We start from the raw sequence: 22,745 nt of genomic DNA, 5'->3' as shown, positions 1-22,745 counted from the left end.
TCTCAGGATTTGGGCCTGAAGGCCGACTTTTTCCCCCCAAATATCTGGGATGACACGTGTCAAACAGGGATAGGTCCATTTTGGACCATCCCCGGGCTGACACGTGTCGCCCTCTGATTGGGCCACATGGCGGGGTAAAATTACCTTAAACAACACCGGTATCAATCTTCTCGTGTTCATCACCAGATGCATCTGCCTGCTTTTTTTTTGGCTCGCTCCTTTCGCTGCTGCTTCTCTGCGTATTTCTTTCTCCTTTCCTCCTTTTGACGACACACTTCCTCGTACGTCGTCATAAACCTTGTAGCTCTGACACACCCAGGCCCCCTGTTTGTTGGCGGATCCTTAATGCCCCCAGCAACTAGTAGCTCATTATTCACCCCTACATGATCATCTTCACCACAATCGGCTAATTATACACCTACAACAACACTCCTGCCCACATAGGAAGGAGTACAGAATTGAGGTGCCTTGTTTACACTATGTGGCGTGCTGTTAGTCAAGGCTCACCAACACTTCTCATAGGTAGAGCTGGTTTCACTACCTTCTTAATCTGCATTTCTAACTGTTGAAGCCCATCAATAACCATTCTCAATGCCTCATCATTCTCACTTGCAAGACATGATATTGGCTCAAATGCAACCATCATTTTATCATACCTAAGCACTTCCTCAGTCTTAGACAGGTCATGGTACGCGACTTTTACTCTAGTATGCTTGCGGTAAATATCTTTCCGCCATCTATCCAAAATGTATTTCTTCGGAACATCAGGGATTTGTTGGGACTCAAGGGCATTAATACAATGCCTACAAAGAATACCATTGCACTGAAACAACCTGCATTCACATTCAACTTCTTGTGTTTTTTCATTGTATAATACCCGGTAGATTCGCCACCGATTAATCGGTTTCTCCTTCTTGTCAATGTCACTGTAAATATACACTCTTGTCTTTGATAAGGTGCTCATACAACCCCTCTTCAATCTCCTTGATGCTGCTGCAATTACAGTACATCAACCTCTTACACTCCCGTTGCACCTCCACAAATTTCGCATCCGTATACACATTCCTAAATGTCTCTTCTATCTTAAAATCAGTTAGTAGGGTACGAGATACATAGCAGAATTCCCATCAGCCAACTGTTATGCGTCAATGCGGTGTTCCATAGCCCTAACATATCTCTCAGCAAAGTCACATAAACCAGTATGCTTATCAAAAAACTCATCGAAAAAATTATGGATGCTCTCCGACCTCTGAGTGGTCTTCATTCCAGCCCAAAACATGTGCTTCATTGCTGCCGGAATCCACATTTCCCTCTCCGAATACAATACAGCCAACCACAAGTTACTCTCTAGCTTATGCGTAGCATAAACTCCGTCCACCTCAATTGGAACTCTTTCATACTTAAACTATCATAAATGATATTCTTCAGCTCATCTTTGAACTCAGCATACCCTTTACACTTGCCTAACTTGCTGCCAAATTTTTCAGTTATATGCCAGATACACCATCTATGCCGTGTCTGTGGCACAACTTCCTTCAACGCCTTGCGCATGGCTGCATCTTGATCAGTCAAGATAGCCATCGGAGGGGTCCCCCCTACGGCATCAATCCAAGTAGAAAACACCAACCTAAAATTCAGTAAACAACAAAACCAAAGAAAAATCTTAGACAAATATTACATCCAAATTAAATACAATTACAAAATTCAAAATTAAAACAAAGTAAGAGATCAACTAACTTAAAGGTTTCAGTGTTTTCACGAGAAATTAGAGCACAACCAAGCAAGATAGTCTGACCGTGATGATTAACACCAACAAAATTTGCAAAGGGCAAATCATATTTATTCAATAGGAATGTCGTATCAAAACAAACAACATCCCCAAAATCTTCATAAGCAGCTCGGCTTCGAGCATCAAGCCACAAAACAACTTGAAGAACACCGTTCTTTGTAATACCCTATATTTTAAAGTCATTAAATAGGGATTTCCGAAATATTTTACAAAATATTTATATGATAATTTTATAATGATTTTAATTATACGAGTTAAGTTAAAATTTGCCGTATCCAAATCAAATTTTCAACCACTTATACCTTGCACCCGATTCAAACGACAAAGTATCAAATTAATTTTTTTTATGCTCAAGTCTAATTCATATTTTTAGTGTACTAGTACTACACAAAAGTACTACACAAAAGCATATGTCAACCTTAGCTAGCATCCTTCTTCAATGTTACCTTCTCATCTTTCTCCTCATGATATGTAAGTATCATTTCTTCCATTCACCATAGCACCTTCATGGAAACTCCTCCTCCACAACATCACCTTTTACCACCTCCCTTCCTCCAAGTGTCAAAAATAAGGTGAAACACCATTACAATTACCTCAATCCTCCTCCGATCATATGTGGAATCATGATAATCATTCACCAAAAATGAGTTTCAACCAGAATTTCCAATCCAAATTGCCTATAAATAGTTGAAGTTTTATGCTTAATTTCATCCCAAATTAGTAAAGAAACTCCAAATTCTTTCCCCACCTATTCATCCACCCGAGTCGTGTCGCACCACCACCCCCAACCAACCTTGCGGGCTGCTGCACGCACCACCTCCTCCTTCCTCCCTTGCTATTCCTTCCGTACTCCTACATCAACCAAGAAACCAAGTTGGTCTTGCTTGTTCCTTGATAAATTAACAAAGAGTAAGACTTTTAATTTTGAACTATTAATATTACAATTGGTTACTACTACTTGTGATATTTAGTTATTTACTACTACTACTTACTATACGTATACTACTTTTTCTACTACTACTACTACTACTGCTACTGCTACTACTATTGTTGTTGTTGTTGTTGTTGTTGTTGTTGTTGTTATTATGACTACTAATACCTACGTATAACTACTACTACTACTACTACTATATACTACTCATATTAAAGCCACTACAATTATCATTATTACCTTGATGGATTATTAAAGACTAATTTATAAAAAGTAACTATTAAATTAAAAAGGGGTTAAATTAACCAATTGTTCATGCACAACTAGTAAAGTCGGTATTTTAGTCCTTGTGTCTATGGGTTGAAAAATATTTTATTAGAACTATTGATTGTTATAGGAGGAATTTCGGGTTCGAAATTAGGAGCTCCGTAATTGTGTGCAAAGATCGAGGTAGGTACACGTGACTAGATCTTTATAAAGTGACTTTTATAAAACGTGATTTTACATGTTAAGTGATTTCGAACCATGTTAAATAATTGTGAAATATATATCGGTGAAGCATGTTTTAATTGTTTAATCTCAAATGTTTAATATTTTATATGGTTGATTATAAACTTGTATTGATATTCAAGATGTTTTAAAAGGAAGTTTTATCATCCCGATTATGGGATATTGGAAAGTTTATTTATCGGGATTTATTCCTTGGATCTTTGGATTTTTAACTCCCACTACGTGGAGTAAGTTGAAGACTATGGACTTTGTATGACCTAGTCTTTCCCCTTGATAGCACTATGTAAAGGAGTTACTAGCTTGGGGGGTGTGCACACTTAGGTGGTAAAATGATTTACGAAAATAAGGATTGATCCATCCTATTCGGAATTATCTTTGGAAAGTTGGTTATTTCAGAAATTGGTTATTTGACAAGTTTTTATATATGAATTTCTATTCATCAATGGTTTGGATAAAGTATGATTTATTAAAGTTGAATCTATTCGAAAGCATGTTTAATTAAATAAATTGATTTTACATGTCTAGCATTTGTATGTACTTAGCATTTTGGCTAATGCATATTCGTTTTGTTTTAGCTTGACCCTATTTATCATTTTGATGAGTAGATAAATCCACAACCATTTCAGCTTCATCGTCACCCACTTCCTCATCATCACCAATAAACAGCAACTCATCTTCCTCATCCTCTCTTTTTCCCCCAACAAACAACCCTCAACTTCTCTTGACATTTACACATATATTAGGGTAATTCAAGGCAAATTAACACAGGTATATTCCATAAATACAAGCCTATAACAAACATTTCCACATATACAAGCCTATAACAACCATTTCCACAACAACAAATAACTAAACAAATAAATCAGATAACTAACTAAACTAACTCAGATAACTAACTACACAAAATTAGATAACTAACTACCCTAATCAGGATAACAACTTACACTATCACAACCAATTTCTATCATTTTCCACATTAAAAGTGCACATTTCTCCAACAACAACATGATATACTAAACCATTATAGCCACAAAACTTGTCAAAATTCAATTGTAATTAACAAAAAAGTGTCAAGTAAGCTTCAACAAAATGATACACCAAACCATTATAGCAACAGAACATGTCAAAATTCAATTATAATTAACAGAACTTGTCAAAATTCATTAATAATATAACAAAAGACAAAAACATTGTGGAGAAACCACTGATACAGCAACAATCTAGCATCAAACACTAGTGAACTTACAAATTCAGATGCAACACCAATAATTGAATGAGCCAATGAATCAATCGAAAATTCACCACGCATAGTCGAACATAATTCACCGAGTAATCTTTGTCTCGATTTCACCTACAATCGCCAAATTATAATTGCAACCCTAAACATGCAAAACAAACTGCTTATCAACAATAAAATCCCCCAAAACAAATACCCAGCTTGAATTGATAACTAAATCACAAACCAAACCCGATTCGAAAAGCAAGGAATTGTTCTTCAGACTTGAATTGCGAGGACAAGACATCGATGAGAAGACTTGGATGATTGCGAGGAGAAAAACGAAAGTGATGAAGTTGCCATTGAATTCGGAGTAGTTCAATTCAATAAAGGCCTTCAACAGGACACTATTCGCACAACGGACCTCAAAGTAGACAAATACACTAACTACGTATAAACATACATGTTGGCTTACAATTAGGCCCCACGCACTTAGTATCAATATCAATCAATCATCAATACTATATACTAAAAGACACACCAGCAATGACACGTGTCATCTCCTGGTGTGTCCTTAGTTAATTTTTTTCTTTTTACTAAAAAAAAATATTTTAATTAAGGAAACAAATCACTTACAAAAATCATATTAATTATTTATTTATTTTTTTTTACATATTCCATATTAACATGTAGTAATTATTATATTTAAAATAAAAGATTTATTCACAAATCTTTCTAAAAAAAAATAATCAATTATATACCAAAAAATCAAAATTTTAAAATAATCTTACAATAAGAAAAAAATTTTGCTCAGATTTTTTGCCTACTTTTGTTTTAGTTGTGTATTGGAAGCTACAATTAAAATTGCAAATACCAAATTAACATATTTCATACTTTTTTTTTTGAAACACATATTTCATACTTTTATTATTTCTCGACTAATTTATAATTATACTGAGTACAATAATGTTTTCAAAAAAAAAAGAAAAAAAAAATATTAAGTACAGTAATACTTCTCAATCAATCAATACTATATAACTATATATATATAACTAAAGATCACCGTGCATGGCACGGGATCTAACCTATGGCACGGGATCTAACCTAGTTATATTATTATTCACTTGTGCTGTAAATAGCACCGTGCTAGGAAGAGAATTAGCTCCGAATATATACATCATATATGTCCATGGATAAATATTGTCCAAATAGAAAAAAAAAATAAAAAAATAAAAAAATAAAAAAAAAATGAACGGAGCCCTACCTGTTTTCCTCCTCTCTCTCTCTCTCTCTCAATTTCCCATTCTAGAGCACTGAACGTTCTCCATTGAAGCGCACTCCACGTTCTCCATTGAGCCGCCTTCTAACATTTCTATCCTCCATTGAAGCAGCTTCTGAGGTAAGTTGTTCTTTCCTATTGTAATCATCATATCAATTTCACAATCTAGGGTTAGTCGTTGATCTAATTTAATTTAATTTAATTGTCAGTGTAGTAAATTTAGGTTCGAATTCTTGAACTTTGTTTGTTCTAATTACTAAGGTTATGAAAGATTATAACATGTTGCTAGAGAAGAAAATTACGAGCCTAGTTTCGCAATTGGATCAAATATGCTTTTTTCCCCAAAGATTATGTGATTTCGAGTATGATTTGATGATTGAATGTGTTGCAGAATCCTATATTTTTAGGATTGAACTATGAAATTGGACCCTTCTCCCTAAACTTGAGTTTGATGATTATCAAGCTAATATACAACTACTTCAACTAATCAACTATGCAGCCACTTTTGTTTATAACCCTTTTATCATAGGAGTCTAGGATGAAAAATGGGACTTTATTCCGTGGGCGCTGGGCAGTTGTGCTTCCGTACTTGCCTCGGGTAGTCGGGAATGGGCTTAGTTGTATAAATGAGCTTGTTATGTCTCTTTCTTTTACTTACTTTTGTATTGAATACTCCTGAATCAGCGGCATGAGCTCTTTTTCAATTACTCGAAAGAAAACTCCTTTCCAAAAGCATAGAGAAGAAAAAGAAGCGAAAAAGAAGGTACAATTGTTTATCTGGCTTGAATGTTGATTGGTCTGTGTGGTAAGATAAATATTAAAGTTGATTGATGTTATATTTGTAGAGGGCAGAAGATGAAACAGCTCGTCTGTATGAGGAATTTCTGGAGTCATTTCAAGGAGAGGATGCTCCAGGGTCGAAGGCTTTTGTACGAGGAGGTTTAATCAATCCCAATGAGAAAGTAAAAGCTGATTCTGAAGGTTAGCATTATGAGTCTAAGAAATATATTTACAATATATTTGGTATGATTTTGCGCATTAGCGGTTGCATACTCTTCTTGTTTCATTTGTGTTATGGAGATGCTTTAAACTATACTTTGGGTACATTAATAAAAATATGGGCCTTTTTATTATTCACAAATGGCAGGTGGAAATTCCAAAGATGGTGTATCAGGTTCAAAGAAGGGGAGTAGGTAAATGAATGCATTTAGATTATACATTGATTAGACAATGTGAATTGAAAACTATAATGTTGTATTATGGCAACATCTCTTCTTTAGGATTAGATGTAAAATAGTTAGGTAACAGTTTCCCAGCTCTTTCATTGCATCACTGTATTGTATTTTTAGGCATCTTTTGTATAGCTGTACGGCTTATGTCTTATCTCATGCACTATTTTTTCCGGCAAATATATGGTACCTCTATTAGTTTGACATAGACTTTTTACTTGAAACCAGCATGCTATGGCCTTGTTCTTTCACCTTGTAGAAATATGTTTGATGAGAAGTTTGGACAACAGCTAGTGGCCAATACATTATGATATGCTGATTAAGGTAGACTAAGTTCATATTAGCTCAGTAAGGGCAACTGAGTTAATTCTAGACAAGTTCAGATTACAGCCAACATGTTTAGATAATATCCAACATGCCAAGAAAAAATAGATGAGGCCCGGTGGAATTTCATGTGATTGAATGAAGCAGAAAACTAATGACATAGCAGCGAAAGTCTTTTAGGAGAGTATCATGCTCTTATTGTAGGATTGCAGTTGTTTATACAAGTTAGAGTAACCGTTGTTTTTTTTTTATACTAAATTAAAAATTGAGACTCTTGAGCTGTAATCTTGTTAGCTTTTGTGGTCATCTATGTCTATTGTATGGCTCCTGATGGATGAGATCGAGTAATTGATGACGGTGTGCCACCTTTTTTTCTTTATCTTTTTTAGTTAAATATAATTATAACTTTTAATTCCACCAGTCACATTAAGTAAGCAAAATAGTTCATTGTTAGCTCTTAGCTGTCTTAATATGTAGTAAATGTTTGTCCTCATAAGCATTAATCTAACTTAATGTTTCTGTCCTTTCTGATACAAGTGGAAATTATGCAATAAGAAAAGTTTTTGATGCAATTGCATGATTTTGTTTAGTGAATTGTAGAAGGGTATAATGTCTACTAAACTTAAAAAAAAATCCTTATATAGTTCTTGTAAAATGGTTAATTACGACATGTATAGCCAAATTGGTAAGTAGTAATATATGGTGGTAAGAGTGATGAACTTTTATGTATATTTTCCATAAAAGTTTAGGGTCAATGTTAATAATATTGCAACTCTATTCCCAAGTATCACTCAAGTTTCTGTTATTCTCTTCTTATTCCCTTATCCCTCGAATTTGGAGTGTCCTAAGCATTATGTATTGTTGAATCAGTGAATCTTACTCGTTACTCTAGAGGTGGTATTAAGTGAGAATGAATTTTGTTTACCTTGAGGTAGAGAAGCATTATCATAGACATTGTCATGGAACTTTCATAACCATTACCACCATATATCACATCCTACCAATTGGGCCATTAATAGTTCAAAATTACATAGAAAGACAATGCAATAGTTCAAACTCTCTTTTTTGGCTTCTAAATTATAACCAACTTAATGGGATGGAAAAAGTTAATGTTTACCTCAAGGTAAGACAATGCGATAGTTCAAAATTCAGTGCTTTTGAGGAAACTCTACGTATAAGTGCTAAGTATTTTCCTATAGTATTTCCTCTCTGTTTGTAATTCTCTTTTATTCTTAGCTACTTAATCTCCATTGTTTTGTTGCTAGAGCCATTCATTTTTGTAAAATGTAATGGAGGATAGAGAAATGTATGGGCTAGAAATGTTTTATATAATGATTTTGTAGGTTATTGAAGTATGTAAAGCCACAATGAAGTATACAGTAGTAAATTAATTTTTACACCTTGTATGCTATAGGTTTGAAGGAAATTTAATGCATAGTATTGTGCTAATATAACTTTAATATATTGTAATGGAATGAGAAGTGTTTCTATTAATAGGTTATTGTGACAAAGGTGATTTAATGAAGATATTTCTGAACAGGGGTTTTGTATATTTTGTTTTTTACCTCTTTATCTTATTATTCTTGTTTCCTCTGGTTGTATTTACCACTCTTTGTCCTTTTATAATACTTCCTCCGTTCTATTAATATTGCAACAATGGACTTTTTGAACTATTCATCACTCTTGTTTGACCATATAATATAATTTATACGTTAAGCAAAATATAGTAATGTGGGATCATGTTGGATTCGTCTCATAAAATACTCTCACAATATCAACTTTTTATAATTTTTACTCTTACACAATTATAGATAATTAGCGTATAAAATGTGCATTGGGATGCATGATATCCTTCTTGTTGCAATATTAATAGAGCAGAGGAAGTATGCTTTTGTAAACAAGAATGTGTTGATAGGAAGTATTGCGAAATGTTGTCACCAATGTTATGAACCAATACTTATTCCTAAACAAAAGCACTTATGAAAATTGATTATTATATTATTTTATGACTAGATTGAATACATTGTACATGATTTACTAAAGTGTCAATGAGTTGTTGTCATTTGTTTTTGAACAAAACCTCCTTATATGAAGAAAAAGCATCCCAAAAGTCTTTGGGGAGAAGTAGATTCTAAGTGTGATGTTTATTGCAAAAGTGCACAACTTTATATTTCATGTTTTCTTAGTTAATAGATTACTTTGTTTTCCGAGTCTACCTATTTTCTCTTATCTTCTTGAAAGTGTTGCTTTTCAACACTGTTGGTGCTTTGCCAAGTGAAATCGATGTTCGCAATTGGCAGATATGTTCCATCATTCTTACCACCACCAATGGCAGCTAAAGGCAGAGAATATGAGAGGGAGGTAGGAACATATCATGTAATTTTTTTATTTTTTTTCCTGGTTTCCAGTTGATTAGATTTCTAATTCTTAGGCTTTCATTGAAATATACAGGAACTTAGAGAGAAGTCAAAAGAAAAAGAGAAAGGAAGAATGAGAAATATTGACAACTTTATGGAGGAGCTAAAGCATGAGCAAGAGATGAGAGAGAAGAGAAATCAAGATCGTGATAAATGGCGTGATGGGGAACTTTCTGCAGTAAGTGTATCTATTTTCATATAGAATACCCAGAGACAAACTTGCTCTATTTACTATTTCCTCTTGCACCAAGTGCGACTTAAATGTTGGAATGGTTTTGTGTTTGCCCCAATGGTTTTGCTATCTTGAGACATTAGCTTTAATTGCTTCGTCTAAAATAAAAAATTAAATATGCGCTGCTGATTAAGAAAGGATTTTGATATCTCTATTATTTATTAACATTAAAAATGTGGTGTTGATGAAGAAAGGATTATAATATCGTTATTATATGGTGCAAGATGATTCTGCATATTGAGGTTGGAATGGGATCGGTTGGTTTATTTACTTTTGTAGAGACTTTGATACAGAGAGGAGGGAAAGGAAAAGTGAGAGATGGTAGGACTGCTTGTAATACTGTGCATGACTAATTGCTTTTTTGCGGTCTTCACCTTCCATCGATACGAAGGGAGCTAAAAAAGTGACATAGATTGATTGCATCACAAAAGATGATAATAACTATTTGTTGCTGATGTCCTGACTTGGTTCGAAGAAAGGTTTTTGTTGGGGGGGGGGGTGACTGGAATTGGTCAATGTTGAGACATGTTTGTTGGTAGAGCCATTCTTATGAAAATATCTGGTCTATACTTATTCTGTCCAGCACTTTTGGTTTCTTCTGTTGCATTCTTATGCTTTTAACTTTGACTTTTATTGTTTACCCTTTGTAAGCCTATTACTCGATTCGATGAGCTGCCTGATGAATTTGATGCTGGGAGGGGTTCTTTTGATGATGGTGATCCACAAACAACAAATCTCTATGTAGGAAATTTATCACCGAAGGTTAGTCTGTGCTGTTAAAACTGTCCTCTGAACAATATTTCCATGCTTTTCCATTAAAAAACTATATGCACAAGCTTAAAGTTTCTAGATTTTGAACATAGTTGTTTTTCCAAATATCATTGTATGAGATATTGATGAGACTGTCAATGCTTTACATGATTTAGGTTGACGAGAGTTTCCTTTTGCGAACCTTTGGGAGATTTGGACCTATTGCTAGCGTAAAAATTATGTGGCCTAGGACAGAAGAGGAACGAAGGCGCCAAAGGAATTGTGGGTTTGTTGCTTTTATGAATAGGAGTGAAGCACAGGCTGCTAAGGATGAAATGCAAGGTCTGTTACTTCATTATTCTCTTTCTTGCAATATGAGGTTAAGTAACTCCTTGGTTGTTTATTACCATTCCAGTCCTCCCCCCCCTCCTGCCCTCTTTAGGTAATTCCAGGGTATGGAAGTGTGTATTATGATTTTGAAGCTCGAATGTCTCACTCTTGTGTAGTCAGTTTTAGACGTGCCTTTCCTTGGTGGTCCAACTCCTCTTCTTGAGTGGTGAGGAGGATAGAGCCAATTAATGCAATTCTGATCATGGAATGTCTTCTGCAAAGGCTTGACTGAGATCAGAAGGGAAACAGTGAGCCTTTGTATGGAAATCTATGGATGAGGGTGATAATGATCAGTTACTGTATTTTGCCTTATCATCCAATTTTAAACCAGTTGGTTAAGCACAAGATTATCTCTCACTTGTCATTGTTACATGACTTAAAGTCTTAAACCCATCGTACCTTTCTAAATACAAATACTTCAGCTGCATTATTCCTCTATCCTAAAAGCTGTTTATTTTATTTTAGTCTGAGCAACTCTTAACTGAAAATCTAAATAATGAATCTGATATTGTTAAATCTGGTTGTGTTTGAATCTTAATGCCAAGTATTTGTATTTTAAATTTATTTATTCATCGTATTAAATTGAATAAATCGTCAATCTGGGCATAATCAAATGTGATTGGTGATATTTACAGCATTGGTTGCTTCATGTTTATTAGTCATAGTAGCTTTGGGAATCGAAAGGAGAAAGATTTTCTGAGGGAAGGAAAACTTAAAAAGAGATGGTTCTCGAAGGGTTAATACGAAAAGTAGTTTTTTTCTAAAAGCTAAGCTGCATGCAAACATCCAATCACGTATGTCGTCATTCATGAAATAGCCTGGAAACTGTATCATGTATGAAATGTCTGATAACTAATTTGGTGGGAGGCGTAACATCTTGGATTGAAACTCGCAGAAAACCTCCAATGAAAAAAAGGTTATCACCAAATGTTTCCAATCTGGTGCTTGTGCTGAAATCTGTAGGTCTATTAGTGGATCACTGATAGTTATATGGGGCTATGTGGTGGTGGTGTTTTCTAGGAAATTTTAGTAGTTGTATGCTATTAAAATAGTTAGGGTAAGAGGATTATAGTGGGATACTTTAGGAATCTTTCACCATAACATTAAATAGGAAGTAACTTTTGAATGAAACATATGATATAACGTCCAATGCGGGGTGATTCGGGGTCGGAACATATGATTTGGACAAGATGGCAGGTTTATGGAACACCCCTTTGTTGATACGGATTATTTCAATTCTGTAAATTGAATATCCTGTACGATACGGCCCAACCTAAGTGATGCGGCCTTGTTTTTGCACCGTGTTCCCCTCCCTTTGAGATAGGTGGTAATTAAATTTTTTGTGTTGTGGTTTGTTATTTTGCCTCCCATAACTTATACCATGCCTAATCGTGAAATTTATGCTTTGTAGTACCTACACCCCTCCCTATTACTGAAACCTTTCCTCTTAATACTGTATCAGATGTCTTCCATTACAATAATTGATATAAGGTTTTTTTAATTGACATGAAGCAAGCCCATGCTGAGAAGGCATTCTTAGTTAGTGATCTTTCTACCATATAATTAAGTTTTGGCTAGAGCTTTGCTGTTGTACAACAGGGTTGATGGTGGGGATAATGATCTTAATTGAATCTATTGCCAGTTCTTTTATGTGCTTTACTAATAGTACTATAGTGAAGGAAATGGATTCAGTGCTTATGAGTCAACCAAAATTAAACAGGTGGCCCTTTTTGGCTGTCTCTCAATCTGGGTAGAGTGGGAAACAATAAATAAAGGATTTGGTTTGACTAAACATGTACTTGATCGTGTAACATTAGTTCTTAGAATTGATATAACTGTACAAACTTGTTGTGTCGAAAATGGAAGCTATCGAGGAGATTTAAGTATTTTTTGTGCCATATACATGTATTCATTCAGTTACCCTTATGATTGTGATATTTTGTTTCACTCTTTGTCTTTCTTAAACGTTATTTGAAGCTTTTGTAAATGCATATTGAAGCTGAAATGTCTGTCTTATGCTAAATTTGTGCCTCAGGGGTGGTTGTTTATGAATATGAATTGAAGATTGGATGGGGTAAATCAGTTGCTCTCCCATCACAGGCATTACCTGCACCTCCACCTGGCCATATGGCAATCAGAAGTAAAGAGGTTGATTAGCTTTTTTTGCTAATGTCTCAAGCAACCCCCCCTCACCATAAGCTGTTAGAATTGTTTTTCTCAGTGGTTTCTTTTTATTTGAATTGTAGGGTGGCACCGTAATCTTGTCTGGTTCAGGCACCCCTGTGGCTCCTGTTTCAAATCAAAACTCTGAGCTGGTATGTTCTATTCTCGAGTTCTTGCTAACTAATTGCTAATTTGAGAGAGAGGGTATGAAAAGGTGTGTGGCCAGTGTGGGTGTAAGAAAAAGACAGATGATTTCTTTTAGATGAATTTGCTTTGAAGGCGATAATTTGTTGTAGTATTTCATTTGAGAAACTGGAGCCTTAAGTTGGGTGTAGGAAAAGTTTGGATAAAGTAAGAGAGAGGGTACGAAAAGGTGTGTGGGTTTGAGAAAAAGACAGATGATTTCTTTTAGATGTATTTGCTTTGAAGGCGGTAATTTTGTTGTAGTATTTCTTTTGAGAAATTGGAGCCTTATGTGTTCTTAATGCCTTTTCTTTTCTTTTCCTTTATTTTTTATTTATTACATTTAATTTCTTGTAAAAACTTTTAAGAAGAAAATCTTGTTTATATACAACGTAGGGTTTTGATCTTTTTTCAATCTTCAAAGATGGGTTTATTCCACGCAGTTGGTAAATTTACTATTGTGATTATGATATACAATCTACTTTTCGCCACTTCCTTTGAAGATTTAACTTATTGGGGGCTTGAAAATGCTGTAATTGTTCTATTATTTTCTGACCCTTTGCTGCTTCTATCTTTAGGTCCTTACTCCTAATGTTCCAGATATAACAGTTGTGCCTCCTGAGGATAGGCATCTTCGCCATGTCATTGATACCATGGCTTTATATGTTTTAGATGGAGGGTGTGCTTTTGAGCAAGCAATAATGGAGCGTGGACGAGGGAATCCTCTTTTTAGTTTCTTGTTTGACCTTGGCTCAAAGGAACATATGTACTATGTTTGGAGGCTTTATTCATTTGCTCAGGTGTGTTTTCTCATGTATTTGCATGAATTGGTTTGGTTGAAGGTATGCTTGTTTTGACTGTTTTATTTTCCGTATATTCCATGTAATGTTATTTTGTAATATCAAAAGCTTCTGATGATATAAGCATGTCTATGTAATATCATTTTTAAGATGAAGAGACATCCATAGACTTTTGTGTCACCCTTTCTATTTACTGGCTCATGCATCCACTGGCTCTCCCTTATGTTCTGCATTGTGGAAGAATCGACTAATCATTTATTAGGCCATTATGCTCTCATTCTGACGAATAGGGTGTTTGTTAATGTAAGAGATTGACATCATACCACACCTCTTACTATACTTCCTGTCACATGTTTCTGCCCGTGTAAGATAAAGAGGAGCGTGTGCAGCTACATTGTTGAAACTGTTGAGGGAATATTTTTGCCTAATCCTTCTGCAAGCAACATAAACTAGCTTCATGCTTTGAACAATAAAAAAAAGGACATATAATTTAAATAACTTTAGTATATAACCAACAGTGAATTATTCTAAGATAACTTTAGTATATAATCATGTTACCCCAATGATTAACCAACAGTGAATTATGTTGGGGAAAAAAGAGGACATATAATCACAATAACTTTAGTATTTCACTAGTGGCATTATAACTGAATACTACCAAAGTTTTGTTTTATTCTTCACTTAGAATACTATGTTCAATTTTCAATTCTCCTCTCTTTAAACCTGCTTCGTTTTTAGTGCGCTTTGTAGTTTTCAAAGATTGGGTAAATGAATTTTTATAATGTCAATTTAGGTAAACCTATCCTCTGATGGTCTTTTATTTGTTTCAGGGTGACACTCTCCAGAGATGGAGAACAGAGCCTTTCATCATGATAACTGGTAGTGGGAGGTAAAGTAGTCCCCTTTTTTCATTGTTGTTGCATTAGCAGTTATATATTTCCCTAGAACCTCTGGTAATTTCCTAATTTGCATATTGATATATGTATGTTTACATCGTGTTTGGTTTCAGGTGGGTGCCACCTCCTCTTCCCACAGCAAAAAGCCCAGATCCCGAGAAGGATTCTAGTGCAACATATGCAGCAGGAAGAAGCAGGGTACTTTTAAATATGCTCTTGCTTCTGCTTTTGGATCTAACACAATTACCCATACTTTTGCATTTTTAGGATTTTGCTCTACATGAAAATCTATAAGCATCACCACTATTCCTTTAAGAAGGCTTTCTTCTTTGATGATAGATGCATGCATTCTTACTCATATATTTGGCCTCTCTTCTAATTTAGGGAACTTCTGCCTTTTATGTGCAGCGTATTGATCCTGAAAGGACACTTACAGACTCACAAAGGGATGAGTTTGAGGATATGCTGCGTGCTTTGACCCTAGAGAGAAATCAAATCAAAGATGCTATGGGATTTTCCTTGGATAATGCTGATGCTGCTGGTGAGGTATGCATTTTGTGTCGGTTTGATTATGTGGGCGAAGGTTTAAAAAATATTATGGATGCAGCTTTTAGGATTGTGGCCTGGTAAAGTAAAGTTCTAGCCAAGTTTAAAGAGTGAATGAATAGCATGGCTTGTGCTGAAATAATCTACTACAACCATCTCAAAAATTCCAATTTTGATTGTTCCATGATATAGATAAGTTGCATTGAATTGTAGAGAAAGGTGTGTATGTGAGGGGTGAATACTAGTAAATTATAGTAAAAGAGTGTAGTATTTACTGGAAAAGGGTGCATGCTTATGTACACTAACACACATGTATTATACAACATTAGTATTAATTTTTATGCATGTGATGTGTGCTTAAAATTTTATATAAGCATTTATAATCATATAAGAAGTTATATGGTCTTAAAATTGTTATCATCTACTCCCCTAGATTTTTTTTTTTTTAAACTCACTTTTCGTCCAAGTCCGGTCTTTTTTTTTCTACTCACTTTGCTTTATATTTTTTTTTGGCTTACCCCTTTTACAATCTTACCCTTTTCAACCTCATAATAATTACAATCTTTTCCACTCTTACTTTATCCACCTTTTTCTTACAAACCTACCTTTTTTCATTCTCTTTAAAGTTATCCTACTTTTTTCAGTTTTCTTATACCCACCTACCTTTTTCAATATTCTCTTAATTTGCATATCTATTGTATCTAAGTAGAACATAAAAGAACTAAGGGAGTATACAATACAATGAGGAAAGTTTTATATGCATTTTTTTTTTAATAAAAACAACTAAAAGAAACTATGGGATGTATAATCAAATTTTTTATTATAGATTTTTTTTTCAAGATTTGATAATATTATACTTTTTAATTTGTGAAAATTGTTCTTCTAATTAAAATCTTTGAATCTTTCTGATTTGGACATTTTGTCAAGGCATGCCAATTATTGATTTTTTTTTTTTAAAAAAAAAGTTTTTAATTGATATGTGACTGGCCACATGGCGTGACCGGGGTTACTTGGTCAGGGTTTATTTTGTTAGGGTTTACTCGGTCGATCATGGGTTATTCGATCGATCAGGGGTTACCCGGTCAATGTTTTGGCATGTGTTAGCTTGCCGCACGATGTAGCTGGCCGCACGGTGTAGCTGGCCACACCAAAAAAGCGCGTTTTATTCTAACAAATAAATAAAGTGAAGGGGGAATTTGGGCCTTTCACAATTTGGACACCAATATTCTACTCCATCTCCCTTCACTTATATAGTAGAGATATAGGTAAGTTTGCCCATAACAACCTTGTGTATTTGCCAAAAAAATTCTATATTTTCTTATTTAATTTTGGCCGTATCTGTACAGCACCCAAATATTTGAATTTTGATTTTTTCGTTTTCCATCCCTGTTCCCGTATACCTTTTCCCGTTTCTGACCCTATATCCGTAGCAATGCTAAATAGTTTAGAATTCTGAATGTGTAATGTCCAAACTCTGTTTAGAATTTTGATGAAAAAGTTTGGTTTGTGCCAAGGTTTTTCCTATATTCCAAAAAGGATTACCTGGAACTTTCGAGTTAGTGCAAATTTCCCTAATTTATGACCAAACTATCTGATTGGTGATGATGAAAGAGTATGCAAGAAAAAAAGAAAAAAAAAAAACTGATCCAGTTCTAGTCAATCCTAGGATATATAACACTAGTTTCATTTGTATAAATGGTGTTTAATATTGTTGAATGTGAATGTTAGTTGTAGTTACTATAATCTCAGCTCAAGGAAATTTTGTTGAATGTGCAATGTCGACTGCAATTGCAGATCTTTTTCATTATACTTTTGTGCCATTCTTAAGAAGATTGATGATCTTCAGTTCTTTTCAAATCAATATAAATACTTAATCCTTGAATATTCAAGGCTAGTTTTCTGCCCCTCCAATTTCCCATTTCTTTGATACAAGGTTGGGCTTATATTGTTTACATTATCCATTTGATTTGATAACCAATGCTTTTGTCTCTGATACTGGCCTAGCCTGTTTTAGTGATTATTTTTCATGCCTCATTTTGCAAATACTTGACTTTTATGCTGAGGTAGACTAATAAAGATGATGCTGTTAGCGGATTTGTATGCTTTCCAATAAAAATTGATGGACATCAATGTCTTCATGGTTCAGGTTTAACTTATGTTGTTTCTTGTATTGCATAGCAGATAGTTGAAGTTTTAACGGAGTCTCTTACTTTGAAGGAAACACCAATACCCACAAAAGTTGCAAGATTGATGCTTGTGTCTGACATTCTTCATAATAGCAGTGCTCCAGTGAAGAATGCATCTGCTTACCGTACTAAATTTGAGGTGACGTTGCCTGACATAATGGAAAGCTTTAATGACTTGTATCGTAGCATAAGTGGAAGAATCACTGCTGAAGCTCTTAAGGTTAGATCTTGATTTGGTAATTGTCAATTTCTGTCTTATTAAATTTCTATTGCATGTTCTAATTGTCTGATTCAAATCTTGGCCAAACAATTGTAATTGTAGGAGAGGGTGTTGAAAGTGCTTCAAGTTTGGTCAGACTGGTTTCTTTTTTCAGATGCGTATGTTAATGGATTGCGAGCTACATTTCTTCGACCCAGTGCTTCTGGGGTTATACCTTTCCATTCCATTTGTGGTGATGTACTAGAAATGGAAGAAAAGGTTGGTCGCCCTGAACGTTCAACTGATGGAAGCAAGACTAATCAGGATGTAGCCTTGGCTATGGGCAAGGGAGCTGCTATGTTAGAGTTGCGAAGCCTCCCTCTTCCTGAGCTGGAGAGGCGCTGTAGGCACAATGGACTTTCACTTGTTGGAGGTCGAGAAATGATGGTTGCACGATTGCTTTATCTCGGAGAAGCTGAGAAGCAACGTGGATCTGAGCTGGAAGATGATTTGAAATATGTACAGGCCCAACCAAGCTCAGCTAAATTTGCTAATGTGCAGAGTGATGTGAATGTTGAGATCGAGGCTGCACGACCGACACCATGGAATTATTATGGTGATGATGTGGAAGCACGAGAATCTAACTCTCTGCCACAAGAATTTTCCCTTCCGCAGTCCGAAGTGAAACCATTCTTGAAAAAAGAAAAAGCAGAGACTGTTTTGCCTGCCTCAAAGTGGGCTAGAGAAGAAGATGATGATGAGCCTAAGCAAAGCTCTAGTGGTCTGGGGCTGGGTTACTCATCTTCTGGGAGTGAGAAAGCTGCAGATGATCTATCTAATGCCGAGGATAGTGAGTATGCAACTCAGACTAGTGCTGCAACACAGCCAGAACTAACTATAAATGAAGAGCAAAGGTTTGTTTCATCATCATTATGCTTACGTCCTTACTTGAGAATAATCTCTCTCTCTCACTCACTCTTACTCACTCTCACTCTGTTATATCATTCTCTTTTACCCATGGGATGGAAGCAGGGAATTTTGGCCATTGTATTAACTATTGCATGTTAGAACATGGTTGTAATTTAAGTCATTCGTGTTAGTGTTAGTGTTAGTGTTAGTGGAATTGAGTGCTAGTGGAATTGAGTGGAATTGAGCGTCAGAATTGCATCTTCTCTTGAGTTTTTCTGTTTAAGGGAGTTAATAGACAAGTAAAGCTTTTATACTACCATATTGGAGAAACGTGTGAATGGAGTTATGCTATACTTTATGGAGCAAATTATTATTTAATCCATTTACTATTTTTTTTAGTAAAAAAAAGTGTATAAAATTAAAACAATTTAACCTTGTTCTGTTCTAAATTAGTTGACATGTTTCCTTTATAATATTTACCAATGCATAACCTCAATTGTAAGTATCTCAGTAATCAGTAAGTGAAAAATTATAAAAAGTTGTATATTTTGAAATTACACATTAAGTGGAATCTAACAAGATCCCACATGGTATGTTTGTTCTTATCTATAAATCACAAAAGCTAGTCAAAGTAGAGTTTTTGAATAGTGTTAAAAGTTTAATTGTATCAGCAAATTTGGAATAGAGGAAGTGATACTAAGGTATTTAAGTTTTCATTTTAATACATCATTATTTACGGTGTTTTACAATGTAACCTTATACGTGTTTTGGTGTTTGGCTACACTTGTTTAGACAAAAATTGAGACGTCTAGAAGTTTCATTGATGGAATATCGGGAGTCTCTTGAAGAACGAGGTATCAAAAGTTCAGAGGAAATTGAGAAGAAGGTTGCAATATATAGGAAACGTCTAGAATCAGACTACGGGTTGTCGGACTCAAGTGAAAATCTTCCCAGGATTAGTAAGTTGTTTCCTCAAAAATTTAAATTTTTAATACAGCCTTTTTCCAGAAGTTGAAGCTAATATTCTTTTATCCAAAGAGGAGATCCCAAAGATATGTTACTATATACTTCGTATGTTTTGCATTTATCATTCAGCCCAAGTCTAACTAATAATCTTGTCAGTATTTCCAGGAGCAGTCTCCCAACACTTAGGTTTTCTTAATTATATTCAGTTGGCTTCTAGGTGAAAATTCCCTACATTGCTGAGAACTTTCGCAATAGGAGATAGTTTATATCTAGTTTGATGAAGTGATTTATGTACATAGTTTTGGAGCATTGGTGATGATGCAATTTATCATGGAACACCTACTATAATTCTGGAGTTTGTATGTGCTTGAGGACTATTATTTTTTTTTTTTCAATTTTTATTTCAGGAAACACTACAGAACAACCTTATGTTTGTTTTGACCGTTTTTGTGACTCTAGAAAAGTAATTACTTTAAGTTATTTGTTTTTGTAAACTAAACTCTCTTCCCCTATTTATGTATCCTCTGCTCTTCGCCCTGTCACTGCTTAAACTCAAGTGCCACCAACTGAACATCCCTCTTATCCCTCCAGTAAGCACCACCTCTTCTCCATAACACTATTCAATATCTATCTCCATCCACATATCAGTATGTTCTGATTACACAACAATGCAGTACTAAGGGAAGGGTGAAGATGTTAAGCAGCAACATGGGTGTTCAGCTATAGTATTCGTTATAGGAAAAATTGCCCGGAATAATCCGACCTTTGACTCATCTGCCAAAAATAATCCCACCTTTAGATTATTTTTTATGATCCGACCTTTAATGTCAATCCGCTTAAAATGGTCCTAACCGGTCATTTAACTTGTTATGGCAAGTTACATGACACGTATTGGCATTTGATTGGTCTAAAAAATAAATGAAAATTAAAAGAAAAAATAAAAAATTATACTTAATATTTAATTAAAAAACCCACTTGTTTTATAAAAATAAAATTAAAAACCACCTCCACCGGCCAACCACCTTCCACGGTTGCCCACTCTCACCAACCCTCCCTGCTTGGCGCCGGAGCGCCACTACGATTGTTGTCCCTTCTCCCCGTTGAACCGCCTACTCCTCCCCCCCCCCCCCCGAACCACCAACCACCCACTAACAAACCCTTCCCCGTCCCGATCCCGACCTCCCTCCCCTTCCTCGCCACGTTTCCGGCTCTCTCCCCTTCCCCTGTCCATTTTCCGGCCCCTTTCCTTCGCACCGAGTAGAGGTGACGGAAGTGGCCGGAGTAGAGGCGGAGACCGTCGCAGGGCTAATGGCCCTGGTCGCGTCGGAGCTGGTTCTGGGACGATGATGGGGCGGGGTGGTGGTTGGGTGGTGGTGGTTTAAGTTTTTAATTATTTCTGTATTATTTTGATAATTTAAAAAAATAGTTTTAAACTAGTTAATTAAAATTAATTAGTAATTATGTTTTCATAAAATAAATTCAAAGTTATTTTTTGACCAATTACGTTGTGACATGTGTAAATTAAACTTAATAAAAAAAAGTTACCTTCTTAACCGGTTGCAGGTCACTTGGGACCATTTAAAGCGGATTAGTATTAAAGGTTGGATTATTAAAAAATAATCAAAAGATAGGATTATTTTGGGCGGATGAGCCAAAGGTCGGATTTTTCCGAGCAATTTTTCCTTTGTTATATATGGATTGTATTTTAATTTTTACATATGTAAAATATATTTGGCTACAATGCAGAATGTGCAATAGTGGAGGGCTGCCTTGTAGAGTCCCCCCCCCCCCCCCCCCCCCCCCCTCTCTTTTTTTTTACAATGGTCAAGAAAAACTACTATGCTAGCTCCTTAAAAAGGACCCATCTTTCACCTCTCCTTTCGGGACATAGCTTCATGTGTTTCCATTTATTTGAGAAATAAAAAAGGAAAAAGCACCATGTTTGTGCATTTCTTCTATTTCTCTGTGGTTGATTCTGAAATTTTAAAAATTGTTTTTATGTTATGTTCCTTGTTCATTCCCTCATTGGCTTGGATAATAAAGCTATAGAGTATGCAAAAAGTAAAGCTTAACTCAATGCTTTACTAAATCATGCTGATGTGTTGTTTCAACAAATGTTGCAGAAAGAACAATGGAGAGAACAGACAAAAAAGATGATTTGCGAGAATCATCTCGAAAACGGCACCGCAGCACAAGTCGAAGTGGGACCCCACCACGCAGAGGATCGAATAGAGGGACGGATGATGCTGACAGGGATTACCGTTCTAAGGACAGATCTAAATCTCAAGATTCAGAGAGTGAAAGGATCAAAAATAGAAAAGACCTTGAGAAGAGTGGTCATGAGAGGGATGATCATCAGAGAGATAGGGGGCAAGATAGAGACAAAGATAGAAGACGAAGAGTAAAATAATGGATGTAGTTGGCCTTTTCTTCTGTACTGGCTTGAGTCTTAAAGATGGCTTTAACTGAAAGTTTGCGAGTTACAGATGGATGGCTTTGTGCTTGAATGAAAGTATTTTATTTAGATGTATAAAATTTGCAGTTTTTCACCTTTGTTAGATTTGTCTAAAGTTTAGCTGTGTTTTGTAATTTTTTATATGAAAGAAAAGCCTTCATTCATTTGTGTTTTCGGTGCTTGGTCAAGTGGCTGTGTGGCCAAAATCCTGCAGCTGCTTCTTGCTTAGAAATAGAAATTAGGCCAATCAAGGATTATAGTAGTGTCTGAGTAAGACAAAAATAAAGTTCCAAATTGGAGCGCTTCCAACATCAGTTTGTTGTGGAGCTGTTTCAGGCGTTTAATGAGACTTCTGCTTCAGATGACATCTCGTAT

The 22,745-nt window shown here is 35.3% G+C and overlaps 1 protein-coding gene across 2 annotated transcripts; it reads left to right on the top strand.

Moving 5' to 3' along the window:
* The first annotated feature begins 5,662 nt into the window (after positions 1-5,662).
* Positions 5,663-22,541, top strand: LOC145616226 (protein RRC1-like). 2 transcript variants are annotated; one of them, XM_081670919.1, is made up of 18 exons: positions 5,663-5,845; positions 6,410-6,488; positions 6,571-6,706; positions 6,873-6,918; positions 9,579-9,639; positions 9,730-9,873; positions 10,579-10,689; positions 10,854-11,019; positions 13,103-13,215; positions 13,314-13,382; positions 13,992-14,213; positions 15,044-15,102; positions 15,223-15,307; positions 15,518-15,655; positions 17,837-18,061; positions 18,164-18,954; positions 19,742-19,908; positions 22,039-22,541. In XM_081670919.1, the coding sequence occupies exons 2-18, from the start codon at positions 6,414-6,416 to the stop codon at positions 22,323-22,325; spliced, it is 2,895 nt and encodes a 964-aa protein (XP_081527045.1). In that variant the 5' UTR covers positions 5,663-5,845; positions 6,410-6,413; the 3' UTR covers positions 22,326-22,541. The 2 variants fall into 2 exon arrangements, with proteins under 2 accessions (XP_081527045.1, XP_081527044.1); XM_081670918.1 differs by having other exon boundaries at positions 17,834-18,061.
* Positions 22,542-22,745: the final 204 nt, after the last annotated feature.

Source organism: Chenopodium album, chromosome 26, assembly GCF_948465745.1.
Source record: "Chenopodium album chromosome 26, dcCheAlbu1.1, whole genome shotgun sequence".
In the NCBI taxonomy this organism is placed as follows: Eukaryota; Viridiplantae; Streptophyta; class Magnoliopsida; order Caryophyllales; family Amaranthaceae; genus Chenopodium; species Chenopodium album.
This window is presented reverse-complemented; position numbering and strand designations above follow the sequence as displayed.

What these genes read in the sequence shown, in the direction of transcription:
- LOC145616226 (XM_081670918.1), top strand. Translation starts at nt 6,414, where the DNA reads ATGAGCTCTTTTTCAATTACTCGAAAGAAAACTCCTTTCCAAAAGCAT. An exon ending in GGCTTTATTCATTTGCTCAG is followed by an intron (nt 14,214 to 15,043) that starts GTGTGTTTTCTC and finishes TATTTGTTTCAG; the next exon opens with GGTGACACTCTCCAGAGATG. An exon ending in ATGATAACTGGTAGTGGGAG is followed by an intron (nt 15,103 to 15,222) that starts GTAAAGTAGTCC and finishes GTTTGGTTTCAG; the next exon opens with GTGGGTGCCACCTCCTCTTC.